Genomic DNA, 15,322 nt, shown 5'->3' on the forward strand with positions numbered 1-15,322 from the left:
TTTAATTTTTAAACATTTTAAACTGCGGTTTAAAATTTCTTTCAAAAACCAAAAGCATATGCTCCGGGTCCAAAACGCCTTGTCATTCTTTACGATTTTAAGTCCCCCGCGATTCACGCCGTGCGAGCTGCGATAGGTCCGACGCCCTGACCTGAATCCAACTTGGCTGCTGGCCCTCCCTCGTGCTATCGTGGTAGACTTCCAGCGAAAACAACAACTTCTTCCCGACACCACGCGCTTTGCAGGTGGCAGAAATCCGAAAGCCCGACCACCACCACAGCTCCTCCGTCCTCCCTCCCACCCCCGGCCAGCCAGCCAGCGTCCCGCCGTACCCGTCCCCGTCCACCGGCGGGCGCCCCACCGTCCGCCCCCGGGAGCGAACAGTCAAGCAGCCGCTGGATCCGCCCCCGCGCGCCCGGAACCGAATCGGGAAGAGGAGATCGAAGCTCGAGGAGGCCATGGTGAAGGAGACGGGCTACTACGACGTGCTCGGGGTCGACCCGACCGCCTCCGAGTCCGAGATCAAGAAGGCCTATTACATCAAGGTACCCCCCCGCCCGCACAGCTCCTCCTCCTCCAGCCTGCTTGCTTTGCTGCTGTTTTTTTGTACTCACGTGCATCTGATTCCTGCTGCTGCTCCTGGTCGTGTGCTGCAGGCGAGGCAGGTCCACCCAGACAAGAACCCGAATGACCCGCAGGCCGCGGGGAAGTTCCAGGTAAACTGCTTTGCCATGGCTTTGCTCCTTGTGTGTACTGCACGCCGTACGGTGTACCTACCCTTTTGTCCAGCTCACATCTCCTGTGCTGCTGTACCAAATAACTCGAGCACTCATCCGGTAGTGTAGAATCCTCGATTCTATCCGATTAGAGGCGTACCTGTTGGTGTCAAGAGGCAATGACTTTGGAGAATGCCAACTGCCCCCAATTGGGTTTTGTGAGCAGGTGTTTGTTTCGCTAGTCTGTTGGTGTCAACGGTGTTTTCCCTTCCTTGCTGATCAATAACTGTTAAGTGTTACCCTTGAGGACACATTTTCGTTGAGTTGAGGATATAATCAAAGTATGCTATTGCGAGAAACAATGTTAAATAGCACTTTTGATTTACCTCCTGGCATATATCTTTAACGAATCAGTAACTTTTGTTGTAGTTTTTATATGCCTTCCTATCAGGAAATAGTGCCCCTTGTGACAGCACTGATAAACCATTTTGTAACATGTTGCTTTGTCCTTTGAGACCTGTGTTTTTTTTTTGTAAAAAAGAACATTGCCGAACACTTGTCACTCAAGTGTAAATCACCATCTGTCACCACCTGTATTTTTCTGTCACTTCACCAAAAACCGAGATTTCAGAAATATATGTGTGCCTTCACAAATCATAAGCTGTGCCTGTTCACATAACAAATGTTTTGACACCTTGTACCCGTCATATTACTGTGGATCTATGTGAAAGAATCTGCTACCAAGCTTCAGTCGACTCAACCATGTGAACTGATCAAGAAGATAAGCTTGGTAATATAGCTCAGGACATAGTTTACACTCTTCAGTAACGAACCTTCATGGGTCACATCTTCATCAGCTAGTCGTACAACGCTCATGCATGAAAGAGTTGAATGTTAGTTGTCAGATGTGACTATGTGAGTCTCGTCTCCTTGGACAGCTGCCTGAGCAGGTTCCTCATTTTAAGGAAATCATACACTTAGAGCAACTGAAGCTGCAGTCATCAGTACGAAATTTTCTCTTACTAGTATTGCTATATTCAGCTGAAAGATCTAGCTAAGTCTTTTCAACCTGAATAGCCAGATTAACCATTTCAAGAACTAAAGTGGTGTAAGCCAGCAAGCAGGGTTGGCTATAATCTCTTTTTAATTAGGGTCTGTTTGGTTTTGAGCCAACGCATGCCTTACCACAAAATTGGCACGCCCACGACTTTCGGCGTCTGTTTGGATGGGCACCAATATTTTGGCTCGCCCAGCCCAGCCCAGCCCATGCATGCCTGCGCATTTTTCGCCAACAGGTTGGCGATCTGAGGGCGCTGAAATCCTTTACCAAATATTGGCAGCCAATCCTTTTTTCGTGATTCTCTGATAAATTTCCTTCCAGATTTATTTGCCCACCGTAAAATAAAAAAGGGAAAGTAAAACAGAACCTGTCCTGTGTGGTTTCTTGTTCCTGCGTTGCCTCTCTCGTATCTCCAAATCCATCGAAAATTGTCTTTGGCTCCCGAGCTCCAGTGCTCCTTTTATATAAACAAAATTAGAAGTCATATTTACCATTTTCAAAAATTCTGAAAAAAAATTCTGGATGTAGTGAATGATGTATACTACAAGCGTGCAAAATGGCAATGCAAAATTCTTATATTCTAGTCTACATAAAAATGACAAAATCGGATAATGTTTGGAGTTTTGAAAATATCCATTGTTCACTATACTCAGAATCTCAGATCCACACTTGTCATTGTGTAGCTCAAGATACAAAGTTTTTCAAGTTGAAATTTTGCACGTTTGTTAGATACATCATTGACTACATCCAGATTTTTTTAAAAAAACTTGTAAATAGGATTTTTTTTTTGTAGAGGGAGCACTGGAGCTCAGAAACCCGTTCTAGAAATCCATGGCAAACTATGGTGGATCTTGCCTTCTACCAACAAAATGGAATCCAGATACTTACCGGTGGGCATAGCTTATGTTTTCCCCTTCCTTGAAGCTTTGTATAGATCTAAGTTTTTTTAACCCTGGTATGCCCTTTGTTGCCTTAACCAAGTAAATTAGCTGCAACCAAACAGATCGTTTTGCCAAAAAATTGGTAGGTTGTGGTGGTTGCAATTCAAACAATCAGAGCTCCCCAAATTTCTGGCTATGCCCTTGTGTTGGCCAAGCCAAAAATTTGGCACGGCTGGTTTGGGCCCCAACCAAACATACCTTTAATGACTGCGAGGCTACGATGTGATACACTAGTAATATGCTGCATGATATTTTATATTCTTATTAAAGAATTGTTCTCACGATGGACTACTGTACTTAGCTGCAAATACGTACTGATAGAAATGTTGAATCGTTGATACATAATTAATGAATCTGTTGAACATCGTTACTCCATAGCTGCCATAATATTATAATTATTTATCATGCTAGTTTTGAAATGTGAACTGATGCTATTGACTACATCAGAAAGAATAGTATGATGTGTGAATAACTTCCTTCTGTATAAGACTATCGTTTGCTCAGATAAATTCTTATTGCAGGAACTAGGGGAGGCATACCAAGTACTTAGTGACCCCGCGCAGCGCCAAACTTATAATGCCCATGGGAAATCTGGCATCTCAACGTATGTCTGCCTTTCATAACTAAATTATATTGCAGTTACAAAATATACTCAAAACTTAAGGGATGTGGGCTTGCCAGTTGCCACTTTAGGCAAAGAAGCATGCATACTGTTAGTTGGACCTTTTGTAGAGAACCAAAGGCAAATAATCTTGTACCATCCAAAAGATGCAAGTTACAACTGAACTTCTGAGAATCATATTCTAACTAGCTTGCTTGTCGACATTCTACAGGGAAGGAATAATTGATCCAGCAGCAATTTTTGCGATGCTATTCGGCAGTGAGCTTTTTGAGGATTATATTGGTCAATTGGCAATGGCATCAATGGCTTCACTTGATAATTTTGGGGACGATGAAAATATCGACACAAAAAAGTTGGCAGAAAAAATGCAGGTTTGCTCTTTTAGTATGTTTTGTATAGATAATTTCCATGATCATTCATTATGTGCCGACTCTATGACCACTAGTTCTGTTGTTGGCCACCTTTCCATCCATATTTATTGCATTTCATACTCTTTTCTATTTCTACCCATATTCTGCTGAATGGTAAACTGCAACTGCAGGATGTTCACCTTTCCATCCATATTTATTGCATTTCATACTCTTTTCTATTTCTACCCCTATTCTGCTGAATGGTAAACTGCAACTGCAGGATGTTCAAAAGGAAAGAGAAGAAAAACTTGCAGAGATACTTAAAAACCGGCTGCACCTTTATGTTCAAGGAAATAAAGAGGAATTTGTTCGGCTTGCTGAGGCCGAGGTGTCCAGACTTAGTGACGCAGGTTTGCTCCCTTCCGTCTTCAACTCTGGATCCTTTTCCTTTACTCCCCTTCCTGCCCTACCTGTTTCTGTAAGAATTTAGCAGCAGTCGGTATGTTCGAAGGAGCTGTAATTTTGTAACATCTCATATGTGCTAACTAAAAATAATATTTTAATGAATCGCATTATTATTTCCATCTGGTCCAAAGCAAAGGATGCACATACCTATATGTAACACCCCATCTTTAGACTATCCCCATATGTCTTTCCTGCACACCCCATGGAACTTCCTAGGAGGGCACCCATCCCAAATTGTTCCTAACCGAGAGGTTCTTTGGAGACGAGCTAAAAGGATGCATTTTCTTTGTATGAGTAATCTATCAATCCTTTTATGCCTCTTGGGCAGGATGTCACACTATACTCCATAGTCCTAATATTTTCCCTCTTTCTGAAGTATATGAAAATTTAATACTTAGTCTAAGCCGTATTTGCCAAAGCTATTTGTAAATATTCAATGATTGCGCTTTATTATAAATTGTTGTTTCTGTTCTCCCATATCCATATGCTCTCTGTTGGGTATGCCCTTGATATCTGTAATCTGAAGTTTCTCTCGCTGTTGGTCCCATTTGCGTTGTCCTGCAGCATATGGGCTTGTTATGTTGAACACTATTGGCTATGTATATTCGAGACAAGCTGCAAAAGAACTTGGAAAGAAAGCAATATATCTGGGGGTTCCTTTTGTAGCTGAATGGTTCAGAGACAAAGGCCATTTTATCAAATCCCAAGTAACAGCTGCAGCAGGTAAAGTATCCCATCAATATTTTGTGTGTTTTTTTAATTGGTGTATCTCGAAAGCATATGATGCAGCTTTGGGCATCGTCCATGTTCATGCTAGTATAATGTTGGTAATAAAATCTGGTTATCTTGTGGTTCTGCAGGTGCAATAGCTCTTATGCAGCTGCAAGAAGACTTGAAGAAGCAGCTGGGTGCTGAGGGCCATACCACAGAGGAAGAACTTGAAATGTACATGGAGAACCACAAAAAAGTTATGGTTGATTCCTTGTGGAAGCTTAATGTTGCTGACATAGAAGCCACTATATCACATGTCTGCCAGATGGTCTGTCCCAGCTTACCTGTCACCTTTCATGCATGTTTATGTCCCTTGTATTCTTGAGAATTAGAAAAAAAGATAACCGATGTAGCATACTAGGAGTGATTTGTGACATGTGTCAATATTAGGTGCTTCAAGATCCTAATGCCAGGAAGGAAGACCTGCGTCTTCGTGCCAAAGGACTGAAAACTTTAGGGAAAATTTTCCAGGTAATGCTCGTTCATTTGTTCTATTCACGTGTTGATAATGTCGTAACATTTCTATTACTGAGTTTTATTTCTTCTCCATATAGGGGGTTAAGGTCAATACTGTTGAGGGTGAAACGTCTCAAATGAAGAATATAGATAACATGAATGACAATGCCGGTGGCTCCCCTGATTCGTCACCAAAACAGGAGTCTGTATTTAATCCTGTCCCTAACCCTCCTCTTACTCAGGTAGTTGCCCCTACATTTCAACATATATGCAATTCCTCAAAATTGTTGTTCTTTTCCCATTGTAAACACATTATCATGACTCTATGGAGTTGTATTGAAACTTGGGCCAGAGTTATTTTTCTTTTCAAAACTAACTTTGGCCAGAGTTAATATCGTGCAAACTCTTTCTGACCAATTTATTTCTTCTGTTGTGCCAGAGTCCATATGTGGAGGCTCCCCAGTTCGGCGGAACCTACTGTTCGTTCAACTTCCCGATGCCGACGGCTCCACCTGGAGCGCAGAGGGATCCGATGCCTTGATAGCTGACACCAGATTTCTTGTACTGCCAATTATTTCTGTGTAATATTGCTCGTGCATGGTGCGTCATTTGTGCCTGTGGTAGTAGAGTAAACGGGGGAGTCCGTCAGATAAACGGTTGTGTAGCAGCCGTGTATTTGTTTGTGTACAGTTGTGTTGACGATGCTGTTTACAGCAGCAGTAGGTCACAATTGTTGTACATGATTTGGTGTTGTTTTTCCCGAGTTGAGGTATCTTCGTAACACTGGGGATTACAGGTTCACGCTTCTGTTGCTGCTGCGGATGAAGTGCATCGCGTGATGATGATGCACAGTCCAGCTGTACCAAGAGTTCGAGATCCTGTTAAGGGCCTCTTTGTTTCGAAATAGTTTCATAGGAATTTTTGAATGATAGTACCTCATAGTTATTTGATACAGTATTTTTATGTGGAAACTGTTCGGTTTGTAGGATTGAGAACCATAGGAAATCATTTCCATAGTCTATTCTACATGCAGCTGTGAAAGGAAAGTCCATTGAGCCCAACTCCATGAAAATTTCCTTTTTATTTCATTGGCAACTAGGGCATATGTCTCATTGTTTGGAAAAATTCTTGTGTTTTTTCCTATGCTGCAACTGGACATCTAGACTTCCATGTGTTTTCCAGTTCCGAGTTTTGACGTCAAAGGAAATGCAGGAACGTAAAAGAATGCAGGACTGCAATGGCTATCCATGCTTGATCTTGCAAGATTGGAAACATAGTAACTCATGAGTCATGACTTGCAGGAGAGTCTTGACAAGATAAAAGAAAAAGAAAAATAGAAGTTTCTAAGCGAGTAGTACTCTCCCGTTATTACAAAACTCAAATTCTTTGCACCCACGGTGATCCAAAAAGCTTAGCCTCATCCTTAATGATTTGAAGCAAGATGGTTGGGGACGCGAATTTATTGTTGACAACTCTTGCATTACGCTCCTTCCATATTGTCCAAGTGGTAAGCATGGTTATGAAATACATGGCTTTTCGCTTCTCCATTGCATTGCACAACATCACCTTCCACCACTTTCAGGGAGAGGGGGAGGCATCACGTGCCCACTCATGAGTGCGGTAGGAGGGAATCCCAAGCCAACTCTTAACTATATATCAAAGCCTCTTGGTATAACGGCATCGAGAGAAGAGATATGCCTCCATCTCTTGAGTTTGCTTGTTTATTGAGTTTGCTTGTAAAACGGGCAAAGCCCACAATTGTCCCAACCCCTTCTCTCAAGACCATCCGCCGTTCGAGACTCTAAACTCAATGAAAATTTTACATTGGTTAAGGCCTAAAGAAACTGTTTGAGTCAAAGAGTCACTTAGTACATGAATGCCACGAAATTCTCACAAAAACAGGTGGATAAACACAATCAATGGACAGATACCTGTACTTAGCAATCCAGCAATGCATTCTGCCTGGATAACGATAATGACGTAGTTTTGCAGTTCCAAATCCATCACCTGGATTGGATTGCTTCCTGGACAAACTCCTCGTGTGGAAAAAAGCCATATCGATCTGGCCTCTTCTTCGTCTAATCTTCTTCGATTACGCGACAAGAATTAACAGACACTTTCGCGTGGCGGCCAAATTACTTTGTGCTAGTAGAGCAGCAGCATCGATTAGTCAGCCAGCTCCACCCTTCTCCTTCCTGCTCCCGCGATCCATCAGCCAGCCGGAGATTCTTGCTCGCTCGCCGCCGATGGCGTCGCAGGACGGCGGGTGGGGCGACGGCGGCGACTCGCTCTTCGAGGGCATGGTCCTCTTCGCCCCCTCCCTCTCCGCCGCCGCCGAGGCACCCGAGCCCCCTAAGCCGCCCACCCCTCGCCCCGCCGCCGCCGCTGCCGACGCTGACGCCGACACCAGCGCGGCGTCCCAGCCTCTGGACGAGGACCTCTTCTCCGATCTCACCCTCCTCGCCCCCCAGCCCCCGCTGGACCAGGACCAGCAGCCCCAAGCCCAGGATCAGAGCCACCGCCCCGCCTCGCCGGTCTCGCCTGCCCCCGCCGCTGCCCTCTCCCGGCAGCCGTCCTCCTCGGCGCTCCGCAAGAAGAAGCGCGCCGTGCGCATCGGGTACGGCCGCTCGCCACAGTCCGCCCCAGCTCTCCCGCCTACTGCAGCACCCGCCACCACCACCACCACCACCACCGCTGCTGCTGTAATTCCTACTGCCAGCAGTAGTGGCAGCCTCCCGGTCCCGGATGCTTTGCCGCATGACGCCGCTCCCCCTATCCCCAGCCAGTACCCTGACCATCATCAGGCAGATAATGGCCATGAGGATCCGGAGGTCAGTTCTTCGGATGTGAAACAGGAGGCGAAAGAAGAGGATGTTGGCGAGAAGGAGGTTGCTGGAGGCGCCGGGGCAGCAGCAGTGGGGATCGAGGAGAGGCTGGCTCTTCTCAGATCTCGGATGTCCGGCAAGCTCGACGCAATCCAGCAGAGAGCCGCCGCCGTCGCGGCCAAGAGGAGGCAGCTGGCAGGCAGGCAGCGGAAGGTCGCCGAGGACGTCGCGTCCGCGGCGTCCAAGCACAAGGATCTGGAGAGGGAGCTGGAGGAGGCGTGCGAGGCCGAGGACTTCGAGAGGGCCGAGAGGATCAGCGATTCCCTTGCCGCTCTGGAGACGGACAAGGATCGGTTGTTGACGGCGCTGCGTGATGCGGAGCTTGTTTATGATTCTGTGGACTTGGAGCTGCAGGATGTGCTCGAGTCCCGCATTGCCATGGAGGAGGAAGCTGCTGCCCTTCTCGAACAGTTTGCAAAGGTAAATCAGCTCTGCATTTTCTTTCCTCACCTTGCATCGAACTGTAATGACGTGAGAGATGTACTTCCTTGAATTCAGGCATCCTTTTAAATAACCATTGCGTCGAAGTAGATAGGAGTACAGAGTTTCAGTGCATCAATTGTAGTATTTGTAAAGAACTACCCAAGCATGTATCCACACTAAGCAAGTACCGGTGTTTATGCTTGTTATTGCAGCACATAAGCTAGGACTACTATACTGCTATTTGATACTAACTTTTAGGAGCATGACAAGGGTCTTATTTTTCAGATATAACATTTCATTTGGTGACGTCATAATACATGCATAGTATTGTTGCCACTGTCTCTATTATTGAAATTTCTATCACGATTCATTGCCATGATCTTAAAAGAAAATGGTTTGTGACCGTGACCTTTGAGGGCATAATAATACACCATTATAAGCATCTAAAAGGTACTGAAATATTCGAACAACTAGTAGTCATGGAAGAGAAGGATGATTTGAAGTTTTATGCTGACCCAAATGATGAAGTGGAGCAGTTCTATACAATGATAGTTGAGTAGCTACAGTAATCATGCTGCAAGAGCTTTTAGCAACAGGAGCCACTGCTTCATGGATTCACACTACAATGATAGTCTGTCACTAGTTTCTGTTCTTCTAGTTGTTCATTAACATTCAAGCTCTATCTTTCTTAGGATGCCACTGACCATGCTGATTCGGTAAGCAAGCAAGCCGAAGAAATGTCGTCGAAAGAAATAGAAGAGTGGCAGACATCAATGGAGATACTCCAAATAAAGAAGCTAGAGATGGAGGTTGAAACAGAATTGGTTTTATCAGCACGTTCAGGGCTGGAAGGTTCAGTAGAGCATTTGATTGAAGATGACAAGAGAGAAAAGGACATGCTAAGTAAGAAAGGAGATACACTCACAGTGGAATTAGCTGAGCTCCTGGAGTTGGTGAGGCTGAAAGAAGCAGAGATAGCTGAAAACAATGCTCGGATCCAGGAGGTTCAAGAAAGGATCAGCGCAGTAGTTTCCAGATTTCATGGCTCCCAGTCGGATATTGACCTGAAGATCAATTCCTTGCAGGAAGCCCAAAATAAAATCGATCAAGATACTGAAGCACTTGTCTTAAAAAAGAACGAAATCGATAACTTCGTCTCTTCAACAGAACAGAAAGACTCAGACTTGCGGGAAATCATCAATGCTTGTTCTTCTGAAGCAAAAGCTTGTCAGCAATCAGTCGAAATCAGAAGAAAGCTTGCATCATCGATCTTAAAGTCAAGACAGGATAGAATTGGGTTATTAAAAAGGGAAGAGGAAATTTCCCAAGACATCCAAATGCTCAGGCAACAAACAACTGATGCAAGAACGAGTCTTCAGGTACAACATCTATTCTTCTGTTGGTTTCCTTTTGCTAATAAACACATTTGGGTGCCAAAGTTATTTTTGTGTACCGATATATTTTTTCGGTGCTAAAGATCCTCATTCTAAATATAACTTAATTGATGGGTCTGCAGGGGATCTCTTCAAGGAGAGCAGGCATACAGCAAGAGATAGCTACATTTAAGCAGAAGCTGAGCTTCATGGACAAAAGGGGTCCTGAATTAGAGGCCGAAAAGAAGGTCGCTGCTGCTGCAAGGAACTTCAAGGAAGCTGGAAGGATAGCTGCAGAGGCGAAAGCACTGTATTCTGAAAAGGAAGAACTGCATGCTAAATTGGAGAAAGCTGGTACTGATCTAGAGATAATAGAGAAGGATATCACAGCAACCACTGACAAGATACAGGAATGTGAAGGGCTTATTGTGCTCAAAGAACAAGAGTCAGCCATGACAAGTTACAAAAGACTCCGGCTGGACTCCTCTGCTGCTAGAGCAGAGTTGACTGCTGCAACTGAAACAGATGACAAAGAAGAAGTAGAGATATTACGCAAGGAAGCTGAAGCTGCAGAATCTAAAGCGCTGGAACTCAAAACAATGTATAACCTCCAACCAGATGGCGATGAATATACATTTCAGCCTGTAGTTCCTATAGCGTTCATAACAAATTCAACATGGCAGCAGTTGGCAGAAATGGCATCTTCTTTTGGCCTCTCTCCTGAGGAGTGAATTGGATAGTGGACCTGCAGACATGACTGCTTGGTACACTTGGTAAAGTTTTGCCCGATAGCTGTACCCTCCTCCCAAATATCCCTTCCCCATTTTTCCTCTACACTAGTCACTAGTGGCATCTGGGATCTACTCCAAACTGGAGTAGTGTAAATCGAGTGTATAACATCTGTTTTTCATACTCTGAACTCTGAGGATTTTTCTTCCCTCATTTTTGTGTACATCAAGACTGTAATTCTTTTGTTGTTCTGGTTTTGGTTGATTTACAGCAACAGGTTATCAGTCAGAATGTAATCAGAAATAGCATATCCTTGAATAAAGCTTCTTCTGCTTTGCCACCATTCAATCTTGCATACATTGGAGGGTGCATATTATCACAAATGAATCACTTGATATAGTTACTGTTTGGCAAGTTTTTTTTGGTAAAGCTGTGCCACTCCTAAGGTGTGAACTTTTGTATTGTACTATCTTGACCAAACACTGGAGGGTGGAAGCTGTGAACCTCCCTACCTGTTTGGGGTCTACTGCCTACTCTCTACCTGCCGAACAGAATCACCAAAAGGGCATGACTTACCAATATCCCTTTCTGCTTGTTCTGCTTCTACTTGTTCTGCTTCTACTGCATATATAAGTTGATGAATAAAATTGCAGGAGCACTTCGAGTTTGAGAGAATGGCTTCCAAGGGAAAGGTGTGTGTTACTGGGGCCTCTGGCTTTGTTGCTTCTTGGCTTGTCAAAAGACTTCTCGAGTCTGGTTATAATGTTCTAGGGACAGTCAGAGACCCAGGTCCATCTCCTCTCACTCTAATGATCCACTTGTACTCCTCTTGTTGCTGCTAATGATGGAATCTGTTCTAATTGCTTCTTGTTGATGTACAATTTTGTAAAGTGATGTAGTGAGTTGACATATATTTCTAATTGGATAGGCAATCAGAAGAAGGTAGCACACCTCTGGAACTTAGCAGGGGCCAAGGAAAGGCTGCAGCTTGTCAGAGCTGACCTCTTGGAAGAAGGGAGCTTCGATGATGCTGTGATGGCCTGTGAGGGTGTCTTCCACACTGCATCACCTATCATCACCAAATCTGATACCAAGGTATGCTGTAAATGGTCACTTCACTGTCTGTCGTATTTTCTCTGTTGGACGATAAATATCTCCTGTGGTGATTGGTGTTAATTGACATGTGATGCCACTTCAATTACAGGAAGAAATGCTTGATTCTGCAATAAACGGCACTCTAAACGTGCTGAGATCGTGCAAGAAGAATCCTTTTCTCAAAAGGGTTGTTCTCACGTCATCATCGTCAACCGTGAGGCTGAGGGATGAAGCTGAATTCCCACCCAACGTGTTGCTGGATGAAACATCATGGAGCTCTGTGGAGTTCTGTGAAAGTATTCAGGTAGTGATTCTCAGCAATCAAAATACCAATTTTTTTACCAATATATATTTCCAGTCATTTCTCTGAAGAGTGAGTTTGTTTTTTCGACCTGCCTGTTAGGTATGGTACGGTGTCGCGAAGATCCTTGCTGAGAAATCAGCTTGGGAGTTTGCCAAGGAGAACAACATCGACCTAGTGGCTGTTCTTCCAACATTCGTGATTGGACCTAATCTCTCGTCTGAATTAGGACCCACTGTTTTAGATGTCCTTGGCTTATTTAAAGGCGAGTCTTAGTATTTCTGCTGGTTTAATTGTATATATAGCATATATGTAGGTCCTAAATGTGAGCGAACGTCATTTTGCAGGAGAGACAGAGAAGTTCACCATGTTTGGAAGGATGGGGTACGTCCACATCGACGACATAGCCAGCTGCCACATCCTGGTCTATGAAACCGCCAATGCTAAAGGGAGGTACATATGCAACTCGGCGGTTCTGAATAGCAACGACCTTGTCGCTTTCCTCGCGAAACGATTCCCATCGTTCCCCATCCCGAAGAGGTCAGTTACCACTAACCATATCGAAACATATAGCACGCTGTTGCAGAAGAATCCTTTGTCTAACTGACCCCCTGCAACCACCCTTTGTCTCTGCTTTGATCTTCGAGCTGATTTGGTTGGTTTGGTTTGGAAATGGGAATTGCGTTGAATTTTACTATGCAGTTTACCGAACATTTACGGGGAGCAGACGTATGGTTACAACACGTCCAAGATTCGGAAGCTGGGTGTCGAGTTCAAAGGGGTGGAGGAGATGTTCGATGACGCGGTGGAGTCGCTCAAAGGTCATGGCTATCTGCTCGAGATTGCGGAATGATGCGGATGAAAGGATCAGTCCCTTCACGGCAGGGAGATGCAATTTAGTTACATGAGAAAAATGTATCCTCTTCCCTTAAGTTTTATTTTAGGTATTCTCTCTAGCCACTCTCAGAACTGCGGGTGACTGACTGTCAGCATCTACCCTCAACAGAACCACATGATATTATGTTGACACATGAAAGAACGAAAAGGAAATGAAATGTATTCCATCTCTTACATTACATGCTGTGTCAATCACAACACTATCATTTTTGGGTCAGAAAAGAAAATGAAACGACATTAAGTAGAACCAAATCATCGCTTCAAACTGTGACTTCGACTTCCCATTTTTTTATCTGGAACACTTGCCATTCCATTAACTTGTGGTCGCGAAAATAAATTGGAATGGAGCAATGTGCTTTTAGGACATAGTTTTTTTTTTGCGGGTAGTGTTTTTAGGACATACAAGTAGTATATCCCTGGTTTCCAGTCCGTAACGGGCCTTCTTCGCCTTCCCGGGCCAGCCCGGCAACCAGACGCTCTCGGCCAACACTGATTAAATCCAATCACATCGGATCGATTGTTTTAGGCTTTTAGCGCACTCGGCAGGTCTTCCTCATCTTCTCTTATCCTCCTCTTCCGAGGTTCCACTACACCACACTCCACATTTCCGGATTTTCTGCAACCCGCCTCGATCTGGATCGGCAAGGTGGGTTATATTCCTATCAATCTCGCCTTCTGGTATGTTTGATTGTTGTGCCCAATTTCCACCATCGCTGTAGATTTGGAGGAAACAATAACCATCTGTCGAGTGAGAAAAAGCAACAGCAATGCCTATGGTTTTGTGAATTCGTGCTCTTTATCTGTTGATTGCTTCCCTTTAGCTGTGCTCCCAAATCCGGAATGCGTCTTTTGCGCGTCATCAGATCAGCGTGTGCACATGAATCGACTGAACCTCCTTGTTTGATTTGACGTCCTTAGTCACCTGCACTGTTGGTGTTCGACAAATTGCTTTTGTGGCATGTTCCTTAGCTATAAATTGAATGAGTGCACTAGGATTCTGAACCCATTGCCCTAGATATAGTAATATATGTATGGCACCTCATTGCATTTCTATTGTTATGCAGAAAATAGCCCAACAATGGCCAGTGCTGGCGCCGATGCCAAGAGCCTGACGCAGTGGTTGAGGGAGAAAGGGTTTGACGAGGAGACCATCGGGCGCATGTCAAAGCGGTGCAAGAATCTGCCGAATCTTGATGCCAGCGAGGCATCCGGCGTCTGGGACTACCTCCTCAACGATGTCAAGATCGAGCAGCGGAAGCTGCGCTACGTGGTCACCAAGTGCCCCAAGGTGCTCACCTTGTCCGTTGACGGGAAGCTCATCCCCACGGTCCAGTGCCTCAACACGCTGCAGGCCAAGCCAGGGGAGGTCGCGCAGGCCATTATCAAGTTCCCGCCGATACTCTTCCACAGCATGGAGCAGAAGCTCTGCCCTCTCCTTGCCTTCTTCCAGACCCTGGACATCTCCGAGAAGCAGCTCGCCAAGCTCCTCATGGTCAACCCGCGCCTCATCAGCTACAGTATCGAGGGCAAGTTCTCACAGACGGTCGACTTCTTTGTCAGCCTTGGCATTGAAAAGGAGGGCATGATTGGCAAGATCCTGACCAAGGAGCCATACATCCTGGGATATAGCGTCGACAAACGGCTGCGTCCTACTGCCGAGTTCCTCAAGTCGGTAGTTGGGTTGGAGGGCACAAATCTCCAGAGGGTTATCATGAACTTCCCTGGTATACTGTCGCGAGATGCCAACAAGACTTTACGACCTAATTTCATGTTCCTACAGAGCGCTGGATTCAGCAAGGACCAGATCATGGCATTGGTGGCTGGATACCCTCTTGTTCTCATCAAGAGTATCAAGCGTTGCTTGGAGCCCAGAGTGAAGTTCCTGGTTGAGGAAATGGGGCGGGACAGGGGAGAGGCGGTAGATTACCCCCAGTTCTTTAGCCATGGTCTCAGGAAGAGCCTGGAGTACCGTCACAAGATACTCAAGCAGATGAACTCGAGGTGCAGTCTCAGTGAGATGCTTGACTGTAATCAGAAGAAGTTTGCCATGAAATTTGGTTTGATCGCTGCAGTTTAGGGTCTGGTCGTCTCTTCAGTTACCATGTAGTGTGTTTTATCTTCAGGCCTTTTATCTTCAGGTCATTGTTTTCTTTGTACCTTTGGGCCATATTGGTTGTTGAACATTTTGTACCTTCGTAGCAAAGCATGTGAATTTCCTTTTGTCACGTTCTACTCAAT

The 15,322-nt window shown here is 44.9% G+C and overlaps 4 protein-coding genes across 6 annotated transcripts; all 4 read left to right on the forward strand.

Moving 5' to 3' along the window:
• Positions 1-359: 359 nt before the first annotated feature.
• On the forward strand, positions 360-6,407 carry LOC124682105 (chaperone protein dnaJ 10-like). 2 transcript variants are annotated; one of them, XM_047216857.1, is made up of 11 exons: positions 414-545; positions 657-716; positions 2,570-2,666; positions 3,239-3,321; positions 3,551-3,710; positions 3,970-4,099; positions 4,719-4,877; positions 5,015-5,193; positions 5,316-5,396; positions 5,480-5,623; positions 5,821-6,407. In XM_047216857.1, exons 2-11 carry the CDS (start codon positions 688-690, stop codon positions 5,920-5,922), a joined length of 1,164 nt encoding a protein of 387 aa, XP_047072813.1. In that variant the 5' UTR covers positions 414-545; positions 657-687; the 3' UTR covers positions 5,923-6,407. The 2 variants fall into 2 exon arrangements, with proteins under 2 accessions (XP_047072812.1, XP_047072813.1); XM_047216856.1 differs by lacking the exon at positions 2,570-2,666 and having other exon boundaries at positions 360-545.
• A 1,007-nt stretch (positions 6,408-7,414) lies between these two features.
• Positions 7,415-11,139, forward strand: LOC124682109 (myosin heavy chain, non-muscle-like). Its single transcript, XM_047216861.1, has 3 exons — positions 7,415-8,686; positions 9,382-10,068; positions 10,206-11,139. The coding sequence occupies exons 1-3, from the start codon at positions 7,628-7,630 to the stop codon at positions 10,791-10,793; spliced, it is 2,334 nt and encodes a 777-aa protein (XP_047072817.1). The 5' UTR covers positions 7,415-7,627; the 3' UTR covers positions 10,794-11,139.
• Positions 11,140-11,453: 314 nt separating this feature from the next.
• On the forward strand, positions 11,454-13,200 carry LOC124682108 (tetraketide alpha-pyrone reductase 1-like). Of its 2 annotated transcripts, none has more exons than XM_047216860.1 (6): positions 11,454-11,580; positions 11,720-11,886; positions 11,996-12,190; positions 12,290-12,452; positions 12,535-12,727; positions 12,890-13,200. In XM_047216860.1, the coding sequence occupies exons 1-6, from the start codon at positions 11,466-11,468 to the stop codon at positions 13,038-13,040; spliced, it is 984 nt and encodes a 327-aa protein (XP_047072816.1). In that variant the 5' UTR covers positions 11,454-11,465; the 3' UTR covers positions 13,041-13,200. The 2 variants fall into 2 exon arrangements, with proteins under 2 accessions (XP_047072816.1, XP_047072815.1); XM_047216859.1 differs by having other exon boundaries at positions 11,466-11,580; positions 12,535-12,731; positions 12,912-13,200.
• A 430-nt stretch (positions 13,201-13,630) lies between these two features.
• Positions 13,631-15,301, forward strand: LOC124682106 (transcription termination factor MTERF6, chloroplastic/mitochondrial-like). The gene is made up of 2 exons (XM_047216858.1): positions 13,631-13,730; positions 14,149-15,301. Exon 2 carries the CDS (start codon positions 14,163-14,165, stop codon positions 15,159-15,161), a length of 999 nt encoding a protein of 332 aa, XP_047072814.1. The 5' UTR covers positions 13,631-13,730; positions 14,149-14,162; the 3' UTR covers positions 15,162-15,301.
• Positions 15,302-15,322: the final 21 nt, after the last annotated feature.

Source organism: Lolium rigidum, unplaced genomic scaffold (genome assembly GCF_022539505.1).
Source record: "Lolium rigidum isolate FL_2022 unplaced genomic scaffold, APGP_CSIRO_Lrig_0.1 contig_67994_1, whole genome shotgun sequence".
In the NCBI taxonomy this organism is placed as follows: Eukaryota; Viridiplantae; Streptophyta; class Magnoliopsida; order Poales; family Poaceae; genus Lolium; species Lolium rigidum.

Excerpts from the sequence above, each read along its gene's own strand:
- LOC124682109 (XM_047216861.1), top strand. The coding sequence starts at position 7,628 with ATGGCGTCGCAGGACGGCGGGTGGGGCGACGGCGGCGACTCGCTCTTC. Across the intron at positions 8,687-9,381 it reads TTCTCGAACAGTTTGCAAAG|GATGCCACTGACCATGCTGA; the intron begins GTAAATCAGCTC and ends TATCTTTCTTAG. Across the intron at positions 10,069-10,205 it reads ATGCAAGAACGAGTCTTCAG|GGGATCTCTTCAAGGAGAGC; the intron begins GTACAACATCTA and ends ATGGGTCTGCAG.
- LOC124682108 (XM_047216860.1), top strand. The coding sequence starts at position 11,466 with ATGGCTTCCAAGGGAAAGGTGTGTGTTACTGGGGCCTCTGGCTTTGTT. Across the intron at positions 11,581-11,719 it reads AGGGACAGTCAGAGACCCAG|GCAATCAGAAGAAGGTAGCA; the intron begins GTCCATCTCCTC and ends CTAATTGGATAG. Across the intron at positions 12,453-12,534 it reads TGTCCTTGGCTTATTTAAAG|GAGAGACAGAGAAGTTCACC; the intron begins GCGAGTCTTAGT and ends GTCATTTTGCAG.
- LOC124682106 (XM_047216858.1), top strand. The coding sequence starts at position 14,163 with ATGGCCAGTGCTGGCGCCGATGCCAAGAGCCTGACGCAGTGGTTGAGG.
- LOC124682105 (XM_047216856.1), top strand. The coding sequence starts at position 459 with ATGGTGAAGGAGACGGGCTACTACGACGTGCTCGGGGTCGACCCGACC. Across the intron at positions 717-3,238 it reads AGGCCGCGGGGAAGTTCCAG|GAACTAGGGGAGGCATACCA; the intron begins GTAAACTGCTTT and ends TTCTTATTGCAG. Across the intron at positions 4,878-5,014 it reads CCAAGTAACAGCTGCAGCAG|GTGCAATAGCTCTTATGCAG; the intron begins GTAAAGTATCCC and ends GTGGTTCTGCAG.